This window comes from Bos javanicus, chromosome 19 (genome assembly GCF_032452875.1).
Source record: "Bos javanicus breed banteng chromosome 19, ARS-OSU_banteng_1.0, whole genome shotgun sequence".
In the NCBI taxonomy this organism is placed as follows: domain Eukaryota; kingdom Metazoa; phylum Chordata; class Mammalia; order Artiodactyla; family Bovidae; genus Bos; species Bos javanicus.
In genome coordinates this window covers 7,702,506-7,714,887 of record NC_083886.1, presented here as the reverse complement: position 1 = coordinate 7,714,887, position 12,382 = coordinate 7,702,506, and the positions used below count along the sequence as shown (strand labels likewise).

General features: G+C 42.0%; 1 protein-coding gene across 1 annotated transcript; it reads right to left on the bottom strand.

Moving 5' to 3' along the window:
• Positions 1 to 1,386: 1,386 nt before the first annotated feature.
• On the bottom strand, positions 1,387 to 9,154 carry LOC133231648 (phosphatidylcholine transfer protein-like). The gene is made up of 5 exons (XM_061390026.1): positions 9,071 to 9,154; positions 5,441 to 5,520; positions 3,858 to 4,029; positions 2,810 to 2,877; positions 1,387 to 1,683 (listed from the first exon to the last, which is right to left on the bottom strand). Exons 1-5 carry the CDS (start codon positions 9,111 to 9,113, stop codon positions 1,618 to 1,620), a joined length of 429 nt encoding a protein of 142 aa, XP_061246010.1. The 5' UTR covers positions 9,114 to 9,154; the 3' UTR covers positions 1,387 to 1,617.
• Between the last annotated feature and the right edge of the window lie 3,228 nt (positions 9,155 to 12,382).

Sequence of the window (12,382 nt, the reverse complement as noted above, 5' to 3'; positions counted from 1 at the left end):
GCGCTTTGCTCAAGCAGCCGTGAAGAGATACCCACGTCCAAGGTAAGAGAACTCCAAATAAGACAGTAGGTGTTGCAAGAGGGCAGATACATTGAAACCATAATCACAGAAAACTAGTCAATCTAATCACACTAGGACCACAGCCTTGTCTAACTCAGTGAAACTAAGCCATGCCTGTGGGTCCACCCAAGATGGGCGGGTCATGGTGGAGAGGTCTGACAGAATGTGGTCCACTGGAGAAGGGAATGGCAAACTACTTCAGTATTCTTGCCTTGAGAACCCCATGAATAGTATAAAAGTTTGGGTATATTACCAGATTAAAATGAGGGTATTTTCAGTGTTTTTGTAGCACCACTCAATTGTCCTTGTAAAATAGGTTTATTTACCAAATATTATCCTAGATCACATGAATCTGGAAAACATTTGGGTTAGTTTCTATATTTCTGATAGTACACTTGATTTGTATATTTTTTGTTGAACTTCAAGTCAATTACTGGAGCCTTTAAAAATAACTTTGGAAATATAATTCAGAAATACAAAAAATTCACTATAGCATATAGATAGAGAAAGAAATAAACAGATATGATAATATGAAACTCAGGCGTTTATAAAAGAAGATTTGGGTCCATTGTGATTCTGGAAGATGGAATAAATTAAGGTTATCTGCTCAGATAGTTTTTTACTAATATTTACAAGTGAGACTTTTAAGATGTTTCCTGCTCCTAATTATCAAAATGGACTTTTTTCTCTCCTTCTTATGAGATTCCTTTGTATCCTAGAGAAGACTATGTAGAATATTTATATGTCAAAGACACAAAGAAAGGATGGAAGTTGCACCCAGGACTTTTGTTCCTTAAGTTCATAACTTTTAGAATATCTGCAAACATTTTAAGATGAAAAGGGTACATTTGGGCATTGGTAAAAAGGACAAGTGGGCTTTGGATTCTTCCTAGAGCCCCCTTTTCAGTTATAATAAAGGCCTGGTTTGTAAGATAATATAGGTTTCTTTAATTCCTCAAAGAATTGAGTGGCAACTTTAACAATATGGAGGACAACCCATCCGTCCATCTTTATTATCCTCAGTTTGCTTCTTTAAATCAGGGAGAAGATCTTCAACTGAGATGGAAATCAAAAGATTCCTATGTTCTCAATCTAGAGGGGTGGGATGGGGAGGGAGACCAGAGGGAAGTTCAAAAGGGAGGAGATATATATATATACACATACACCATTCGTGTTAAGGTTTGACAGAAAATGACAAAATTCTGTAAAGCAATTATCTTTCAATAAAAAAATAAATTATATATAAAAAATATTCCTATGTTTTTGATTTAGAATTGTATGTCTTTGGAGCATTTTGGTAAGTCCATCCACAAAGACTTCTGAGTTTTTCTTCAAGGGTTTTCCGAATCTGACCCACATTCTACACTGAAACAAGGCAGTGTGTCCCAGAGTGGGGAGAATGGGAAAGGAAGCCAGGCATCAGGCTGGCACCCTTGGGCACAAGGTGCTGGAGTGTGTGCAGGCTTCTGAGATGGAAAAATGACAGACATCCTGAGCAGCAGTAGTTGTGGCACTTCCAGGGACATCATTCATGAACAAAAAGCTCCCAAATCTCTCTTAGGTTCTCCCCTGGTACCTCAGGCAGGCATCCTCCAGGTCAGCCAGGAAGCCAGGAATTCCATTCTGCAAAGAAAAGGAGATTGTCATTACTCTGTCCTCCCAGCAACTACTCTTGACTCTCAGGATGTGGCAAAGGTGAAGGAAGATGCCTTGGGGAATAATAAATATGACAATAGGGCTCCTGGTAAGATTTCAACAGAATGTTGGCACTGATGATGAAAAAGGTAAGACTCAGGGCACAGGTAAGGCAGGGGCCACAGTTTTCAGACCTTGCATATTTTAGCTTTTGCTAGTAGAAAGCTAAGACAATTCTAAGAGACTATTTTTGAAAAGAAAAAGAAAACTCAGGAAATGGGACTGGGCTGGGCTGTGTGATTCTTCCAAAAAGATGAAAGAAAGGACTTGCTTTACAAAATTAGAAATTGGTAAGAATTGGGAGCAAGAGGCAGGATATGTCTTCTCTTAGTTAGTGTTGAACATTGCCCAGACTTTCCCCAAATGTTGTTTTGGTTACTCCTTCTCTACATTGTGGAAATATCCATCCCCGTGTTTTTTTTTTTTTTTTTTTTTTTTTTTGAGGGGAGAAACTGATAGCTTCCCTAGATTACATAGTTGGAAGTAGGGACCAGAATTCAAACTATGATGTGTTTTACTCAAGTTTGTGTACTTTCTTACTCTCCCTGTGAATTGGTGAGCCCACCAGCCCGTAAGTAGGACCTCACAAAGCAGACTGAATGGTCTCCATGAGTGATCTGCATACCACTGAAGTCCCTTCTCCTTATAGAAAGAAAACACAGAAATGAAACTGGAGGCTTCCCCAGGCTTGAGCATATCTCATTGTCTCCCAAGCCATGTTGGCCTAACTCCTCCATAAGCAGATACAGGGCCCACAGGCACCCTTGTTCCTACAAGGAGCAGGTTATTGTCCAAAGGTTCCAGAGAGTGATGCTGGCGGGATCTTGGTGGGAAAGTAGTGGGGAGCTGATGTTCCAGGTAAAGAGTTTGGTCTTTTGTCCCAGCCTCAGTCCTGGGTGTTGGCAACCCCAGTCCTAACCAGAGTCAGTCAACCATGCTGCTTCGTAAAAGAGCATCATGAGTCCTGAGATTGCACATCTCTTCAGGCTAACAGCCCCACAGGGTAAGTCAACATTTGTCAAGCACGCTTACCCCCTGCCTCTGGGGGTCTCACCTTGACAAGCAAGTTGATGAGCCAGGATGGAATCCAGCCACCAGGGTTTATGAACCAATAAATTAATACTAGAGAGGGAAAGAAAGGGCAATTAAAAAGGAGGAAAAATACAGCAGCAAACATCCAGGTTTACATTCAGGCCAAAAATTAAGGAGGGAGGTAGACACAATTCAAGTGGACTCTCCCATCTCCTTTATGGGACACTTATATACACACTTTGGCAAACAGTCAAAGCACATTCTGCTGCTATGTCTTAAACCCATGGCAAGTGCTAGATGGGGAGGGCATGGCAATCCACTCCAGTATTCTTGCCTGGAGAATCCCCATGGACAGAGGAGCCTGGGGGGCTACAGTCCGTAGAGTTTGACATGACTGAAGTGACTTAGCATAGCATTGCATAGCATAGCATAAGTGCTAGATATTTGGATATGTATCTCAGTTATTTCTCTCAATTATCTTCATTATAAACATTGATAAAATTAAACTCCAGTTTATAAATGATAAAATTGAGACTTAGAAGAGTGGGGTGATGCATCCAAGGCGGCAGATCTAACACACACCAGAACAATGTTCAGATTTCCCTGCAGTCTCCAGGCCACACCCATTCCAGTCCAGCAGGTGGCCACATAAACCCCTCCCAGATTCTCTCCTGAGTATGGAACTCAAGGCAGACAGGTCCTGAGTCCCTTAGTTTTTGCTGAGTGAGAGGTACCTCCTCAGAGATGGTCCCACTAAGTTTCCTGCTCACCTCCAGCCAGAATGTGCAGAACAAGAGCAGCCTGAAGTGAATTCCTAACCTTTTGGTTCACTTCGATGTTCTGATTTCATTTGGACAATGCAAGAGTAAGTAAAAAATAGATTGATCAGATTTAAACATCCACCTTGCATTGCAGCCAAACGTCAGGGGTGAATTGAGTCTCCTCTGTTTCCTTTGAAGCCATGCCCAGTTCTCTGACCTCAGGGGAAGTGCATCCTGCATTTTCTGAGCCTCACAGTCACCGCAGCCTTCACAGGGCGCACCACACACCAACAGCTGCCTTCATTTTACCTTTGCTCCGGTTATGGCCATCGCTCTCCACAGCCAGCTTCACCTGGCACTGCCTCACCCGGATGAAGCCTGGCCTCTCTGGAAACTGTGGCAGCGAGGTGCCCTTGGCCAGGACCACCTGAATCTTCCGCCCTCTGAAGTCCAGGTCTCGCCGCTGCTTCACATAGACGCACTACACTGCCAGTCAAGGCAAGGCCAGAGTCAAACCTCTCAGATGGATGAAAGGAAAGCCCACAAGTCAGAAGCAAAAGGCAATTGTTTTGTTGCCTCCACTTGGTGTTTGCTCCCTTAATCTGCCAGTTCACTGCCTGCTTGATCTGCCTAACTTCCCTGCAGAGCCCTGTCACCTCCCAACTGCTGTTCTCTTTTCATAGCAGGCATGGTGTACATACTCAGTTTCCAGCTGGTGTCTGACTCTTTGCAACCCCATGGACTGTAGCCTGACAGGTTCTTCTGTCCATAGGATTTCCCAGGCAAGAATACTGGAGTGGGTTGCCATGTCCTTCTCAAGAGAATCTTCCTGACCCAGGGCTCAAACCCACAGCTCCTACATATCTTGTACTGGCAGGCAGATTCTTCACCACTGAGCCAGCCGGGAAGCTCAAGAGCATCCGTTACCCAGCTGTCAATGATTCCTTGCTGCTCTAATTATGAGGGGAACCCACTCCTCCTTTCTCCAATAAAGCAATGAGATCTCAGAGGATTGGTCATTTACCAGCTGTGATCCTGGGTAACTTAATTTTTCTGAGATTCGGCTTCACTGTGCAAGAACAGAGAGGAACACTGCCTGTAGGCAGGCTTGGTGGGGGCATTGGAGAAAGACTGGAGCAGAATCTCATGCAGGAAACAACGGGGTCATTGTTCTCTGTCGTCCCCTTAAGCCCTAATCATTGACCTCTGGGCACAGAGGATGGTCAGGCAAGGTTACTTACACCTGGTGACCACAGGAAGCTATGTGGATATCCAAATAGTAGTAGGCAAATGTCCTCACTGGTTCTGGTTCACCAAGAGTAATATAATCATTTCATCGCAATAAAGATTCACAGACCAGCCACCATGTCTATGGTGCTATTACAGGGAAGGTAATTCAGTGTTAAGAAACTGAGCAGGAAACACACACTCACAGGGTCCAGAGCCAATGCTGGGGGAGGAGGGGCGGTGGAGAGAGCTGGAAACGTGGGGCTTGAGTTCCATCCTGAGTCGGCTGCTCACCGCCTGTGCGCCTCGGTCACCTTAACTCTCTGGGGCCCGGCTTCCTCCTCTACAGACTGAGGGAGTGTAGTGAATACTCTGAAGGAAAAGTTGTTTTCAGGTCCCCAAATGTGGGGTACAAGGATTTTCTAGGAAAAATCTCAGGAAAGTATGAGCTGCCTTCCCACAATTATAGATGTTCCATGTCATCAGACCCAGAAATTACACTGAGATCTCTGAAAGCTACACAAGAAGCAACAGCTTTAGCAGATGCTTATGCAAGAGTCAAAGACAATGTTGTCCACCTTCTGGATATACCGCCATTGAGTCATGGCCATGAAGAACAAAGACACTTAGAAAGCTGAATAATAGTATGCATTCGAAAAGGATACATCTCTGCTGGACAATAAAAAAGGGAACTCCATTTTCATGTAGGTCACTGTTTCTCCATCGCATTCTGTTTCATAGGCTTCTATTAGACAAAGCAAAACAAACAAACAAAAAAAACAACACAAAAGACGTTATTGCATCTGGAAGTTCCTTTGGCTTCAATTAACAAGAACCTTTGATATGACAACCTTGTAGGGTGATAAACCACTAACTCACAAGGCATTGAATTTTAGAGAAAGTCAGATATTTAGAACCACTGAAATCTTGTTGTCCAGGTACAGTGCCTGGTAGATAGAAAAACACAGTAGAAATAAAAGAACCCAACAAAACTTGTTCATTGTATACCACAAACAACATTCTAAGACAGAATGCAGTGAAAAAAAATTAGGCATCCAAAAATAAATTTTCAAGTTCTAAAATCTTGGTAATCATCAGATGACACTACAGTGCCAATAATTTTTCTGTTGTGACCTTTCTCCTCATCTTAAATTTTGTGACATATTACAGGTGTCCTGGAACTGAGCAACCCAGCTTAGAAATGAAGTTTCAAGAGAGGTTAGTGTCCTTCTGAAAAAGCTAGAAAGTGGCTTAACTATGTTAACTGTAAGTTTCTTGCCTCTCTCCTGTGTTGCTTTATATCGTAGTTACAGGAACCAAATCTCCTTAAACCCACCATGCTACTGTGTGCAAATAGCATCGGCTCTTGGAGAGAGAGAGCAAAGCAATGCTATGAAGTGCACAGCCTCTGCCCTCAAGCTGTGTGGGAAGCTTCTAACTAACCATTTAGAAGAGGAGCCAAGCCTAAGCTTCTGAAGGAACCAAGAGAATCCCTAGAGAACGTGCTGACAGCACAGAAAGGTGTTATTTAATTCAGCTTTTGAAAGAAAGAAAACCTATTAGAAGCAGAACATGGAGTAAAAAATTTATCAGTCCATTACTACAAGAGGTTGAAGATGACCTTAAAGGAAGGGAATGAGTGGACATCTGCTTTTGCCTGCTCTGCTATGTGACTTTCCCCTTCTTGCACCAGAATCGCATGCTCCTTCAGGGCATCACCTTTTACCTCCTTCTTCACTATGTAGTTTAAGCAGGACTGTTAAGTTCAGTTCAGTCACTCAGTCATGTCTGACTCTGAGACCCTATGGACCACAGTATGCCAGGCCTCCCTGTCCATCATCAACTCCCAGGGTTTACTCAAACTCATGTCCATTGAGTTGGTGATGCCATCCAATCATCTCATCCTCTGTCATCCCCTTCTTCTCCCGCCTTCAATCTGTCCCAGCATCAGGATCTTTTCAAATGAGTCAGCTCTTCGCATCAGGTGGCCAAAGTATTTGAGTTTCAGTTTCAACATTAGTCCTTCCAATGAACACCCAGGGCTGATCTCCTTTAGGATGGACTGGTTGGATCTCCTTGCAGTCCAAGGGACTCTCAAGAGTCTTCTCCAACACCATAGTTCAAAAGCATCAATTCTTCAGCACTCAGCTTTCTTTATAGTCCAACTCTCACATCCATACATGACTACTGGAAAAACCATAGCTTTGACTCTGTGGACTTTTGTTGGCAAAGTAATGTCTGCTTTTTAATATAATGTCTAGGTTGGTCATCACTTTCCTTCCAAGGAGTAAGCATCTTTTAATTTCATGGCTGCAGTCACCATCTGCAGTGATTTTTGGAGCCCCCCAAAATAAAGTCAGCCACTGTTTCCACTGTTTCCCAATCTATTTGCCAGGAAGTGATGGGGCCAGATGCCATGATCTTCATTTTCTGAATGTTGAGCTTTAAGCCAACTTTTTTACTCTCCTCTTTCACCTTCATCAAGAGGCTTTTTAGTTCCTCTTCACTTTCTGCCATAAGGCTGGTGTCATCTCCATATCTGAGGTTACTGATATTTCTCCCAGCAATCTTGATTCCAGCTTGTGGTTCATCCAGCCCAGCATTTCTCATTATATACTCTGCATATAAGTTAAATAAGCAGGATGACAGTATACAGCCTTGACATACTCCTTTTCCTATTTGGAACCAGTCTGTTGTTACATGTCCAGTTCTAACTGTTGCTTCCTGACCTGCATACAGATTTCTCAAGAGGCAGGTCAGGTGGTCTGGTATTCCCAGACTGACTCAGTGTTAATTTCAGGGCTGGGAAAATGAGCAGAACATGGTCACAGTGATTAGTTCAGGGAAGGCATATGTGGACAGAATCCTGGCTTGCCACTCTAGCAAGTTTAGGCCCAAAAGTGTCTTGGTAAAGTTCTCAGGTAGCTTATAGAAGATCTGAGAGGACCAGAGTTAGGTTAAGAACCTCAGGATGATTCCAGAAAAGTCAAACTACTGCAGCCTCTGGACCATACTCCATAGTGTGGACTGTTGATAGCAAGTACCACACATCAGAGGCTTTGTAAATGGCTACAGCATGTGACTGAATCACAACTGGCAGGGAGATGGCCAGAGAACATCTGGCTTCTCCCTCGAATATACGGCACCACCATTCCCCATAAAGTAAGAGTGTTTGAAAATGGTATGTGGCCCTAAGCCATGACAAGCATGCTGAAGGAAATAATATATGATCCAGGCTGAGAAGCTAAGAGCCAATCCTGAGACTCTGGATGCCATCAGTAGAAAAGTTCCTGTTCCTCTGGGGTTGTGTACTCGGTTAGAATGTTAGCCTGCATCTTCTGGTGGCCTCTCTGCATGACACAGAATCTACCTGAGAATGTGGTCAATACAGAAGAAGACAGAATCAAGCTGGAGAAATGAACAATTATGTGCAGCTATCCTGGAAGCCAGACAACTGTGGATTTTCAATGTCATGAACCAATAAACACTTTTTCCTTTCATTACACTGCAATTTGTTAGCTTTTCTTCCTTGAAACCAGGATTCCTAACCACAGCAAGTGCCTGTCAGGGTTTCTGGCCCCTGGGCTAGCTGTATCTGGTCCATTGTGCCTGGGACAGCAGAGATCACTCTCCACTCTAAGTGCCAGAAAGATCCCCTATCTAATGCCACTCATAATTCTCCATTTCTGGGAAAAATCTAAGAAGTGTAGCCAGGTGACCAGCCAAGGCCCTTGGGTCCCTGGACTCTCCTCCCAGGCTAATTCCAGATTCTGCTACCACAACAACCCAAAAGCACCCAACTGCTCACAGATTAAAAAAAAATCATATTGTTTCATGCCTTCTTCATTTTACTCATACTGTTCCCTGGGCCAAACATCCTCAACCCACTCACCCTTCACTTTTTACCTCACCATGTATATATATTCTTGCTGTTTATAAAACTTTGGTTCAATTTGTCAAATAAAGCTCAGACACCACTTTCTCCAAGAAGTCTTCCATGCTTTTCCAGGTGTGTGTGTGTGTGTGTGTGTGTGTGTGTGTGTGTGTATGATGACAACAAACTTGTAGTAAGTTCAAACAGAAGCAAACAGGAGAGTGAATCTATTAAAGTATAAAAAGGAAGTCCTAGAAATATTGAAGGCATATTTCAGCGCAGCACCTCAGATATTTAAGCCAAAATTTAAAATAAAACATAGTATAATAGAAAGTAAACCTATTTATCTCTGCTGGTTAGAGAAAATAGCAATAGATTCTACCTTCTAACTGATTTTTTTTAAGGAATACATGTCACTCACCTGTAACTTGTGGGATCTGCCGTCTTATATAGCCTAAATCCATACCGATATCTATAAGTAGATCTGGTGGAGCTCTCAGAGTACCAATGAACTTATACTCATAAAGGCCAGTTGGCTGTAAAATGAAAACAGATAGAAACAGCCTATTGATTCCCCAGTTGCTATTACACAGTATATGAAAAATGGTTGCTTGTGCCATCTCACTACTGGGCATCTCCTCTGCAGTCTTGGAAATGCAATGGTGAAAAAACAGGTGAAGATCTTGCTGATCTTGCTCTCATAGTTCTATTTGTTCTTTGCCACAGGGGCTGGTGACAGCTACCCAGGTAATTTAAGTAGGATAAAAGAAGGTGATGTGATAAATGGTGTCTAGTTTTGGGGGGCTGGTGGTTTGTTGTATATCACCAGGTGTTCAGGGAATGTCTCTATGAGGGATTTATCAGAAGAGTTTGTTCTGAGTATTAGAAAGAGCTGGCCATGGGAAGATAAGAAAAGCCCATTCCTGGTAGGGAGAAGGCCCACAGGCTGATGGATTGGTTGTCTTCCTCAAAGAACAGAAAGTCAGGGAGACCAGAGAACTGTGATGGGGGAAAGTGATAGGAGCTGCTGTCAGAGAAGTAGTGGGGGCTGGGTCCAGAGGGCTTTGTGAACCAAGGCAATGGGCAAAAAAATTTTATTCTAGTAGCTATGGAAAGCCAGTCAATAACTTAAAATAGGGAAATTTTTTTTTAATAGTTCTTGCTTCTTGGTAGAAAACAGAACATAAATGAGTAAGGAGATGGGTTAGAAGACCAGTACAATGATCCAGAGAAGAGAGGTTGACGATTGGCCAGAGCAGTAACAATAGTGATGGGGAGAAGTCAGTAATTTAGGGTAACATTTTGCAAGTAATGTCAACAGAAATTGCTGACAGGTTGGCTGTAGAGACAGAGATAGCTGGAACAAATCTTCTAACATTTGCTTAAACAACCAGGTAGATGGGAGATCCATTTTTGAGAGAGAGAAAGCTTGCAGAGGTGGTGACCTGTGGGCTGACCGAGAGTTCTACTTTGAGCATGTTGAGTTTGAAGTGCTTATTAAACACTCATGTGGAAATGTCACATAGGCAGAGTTCAGACTATTTTAGATAACCATGGGCCATAATGAAACCCAAAACATCATTGTTTTACCAATTCCAAGATGGAATTTTTCAGCAACTGCTTTTTTTTTTCTATAAAAAACTTGTGTATAAAAGAATGAAAAAGGGATATATGTAGATAGAGAACAGATTTGTGGATACAATAGAAGAAGGAGAGGGTGGGACAAATTGAGAGTAGCATTGAAACATATACTACTCTACATATGTGAAATAGAAAGCTGGTGGAAGCTGTTGTATAACACAGGGAGCTCAGCCTAGTGCTCTGTGACAACCTAGAGGGGTGGGATGAAGGGGGAGGGATGGAGGAGATGTACAAGAGGGAGGGGATATATGGATACTTATGGCTGATTCATGCTGTTGTACTGTACTGCAGAAACCAACACAACATTGTAAAACAATTATCCTCCAATTAAAATTTTTTAAAAAGCTTAAAAAAAGGACGAAATGGGGGAAGAAACACCAGCTTCTAACCATAGTCCTTTTTATTCAGAAAAAAAGATCATTTCTAAGTACAAGAGATTTTCCTTGTTTTCAAGCCATATTCTGTGAGGATGTAGGCTGGAGGGGATACACTTCACTCTCTGTACAATGACAACTAATTCCTGACACCCCTGCCAAAAAGTTTATTGTACAATTCCTGACCCTCTTGGCAAAGGGTTCTTTGTTAAGATTAATCTAATGACTTAATTCCAGTACAGAAACAAACAAACAAAAGAAACAAAAATGAACCTTTTAAATGTACCTCTACTTCCAGGTGTTAACGCAGTCCTAATGGCTAACCCCAGAGTAGTGAATCTACATCCTTAAACACTGTTCCAAGAACTTATGTGAAGTCAAGGTGTAAACGTGAAAATCTTTCTAGAGATCCTGAGGCTTCAAGGGTCTCCTGACTTAGGTGGCATAACCATAATTCTCAGTTTAGGAATCTCAGATGTCTGTGAAAGTACCTGGCGGAAAATGGAAAGTAAAGTTGAAACTGAATTCATACGGGTGTTTCAGCTCTGAGAGCATGTGGCATTATACCAAGAGTTTCCAATGAGCAAATGAGAGACTGGTAGGTCTGACCTCCATGCGTGCTGTGCCGTGGAAGCCCCACAGGAGGGAGGGAGTCAAGAGAAAAGTCCTCCTCCTCCTGTCTCCTCCCATCAACTTCACAGAGGATGAGGCTTTATACCAGCACATATCTACACCCACACACGTTTTAGTTAGCTTGGGAAGACAAAGAATTAGCTTCTGTTCAGGAATAGTGTGGCCCCGTTATCTATACACAGTGAGCAAAAAGGATAGCTATGCATAGAGATTATGATCTCCCCAACTTACGTGAATCAGCTTTGGTTATCTGGATAAATGAAGACAAACTGCTTCCTGGAACTAGTCCCCATCCCTCCTGAATGTATTGATAAATTTAGCCCTTAGTGAATTCAGTCCTGTAATATTATAGAAAAGAAAAAAGAAAGCCCTCAAGGAAGAGAAAAATAAAACAGTGTGATTTATGTGAATACCCAAGAATGAACTATCATGACAACTTTCTTTAAACACTGTCTTCATGGCAGCACTGAGAAATGCCAGAACACCAGAGGACAAATTGTGGGATGACATCTTTCCTTCTCCATCAATAAAATGTTCTTTACAGGTGTTTAGCAGCCCAATCCAAATTCTTGCATCAAAGAATCATTTCCTTTGAAAGAGGACCTCAAGAAACATATTCACAATTTCATTTTTCCTTTGAAACAATAAAGTGAATTTTTATAACTATAAAAATAATTAATATTCATTAAGAAAAATTATAACATGTGAAGAAAATTTAGATGGCATGTAATGCTAAAATCCACAAATACCTAATTGCAATATATGATATATTGCTTCTCTTTTTAAAACTTTTTATTGAAGTATAGTTGATTTACAATGTTGTATTAAATTCTGCTGTTTAGTAAAGTGACTCAGTTATAGATATACATACCTTCTTTTCCATAGTCTTTCCCATTATGTTTTAATTTATCACAGGATATTGAATGTAGTTCCTGAGCTATACAGTAGGATTTTGTTGTTCACCCATCTTATATGTAAAAGTTTGCAACTGCCAGCCCCAAACTCCCAATCCTTCCCACCTACGCTCTATCTCCCCCAGGCAACCACAAGTCTGTTCTCTATATCTGTTAGTCTGTTTTTGTTTC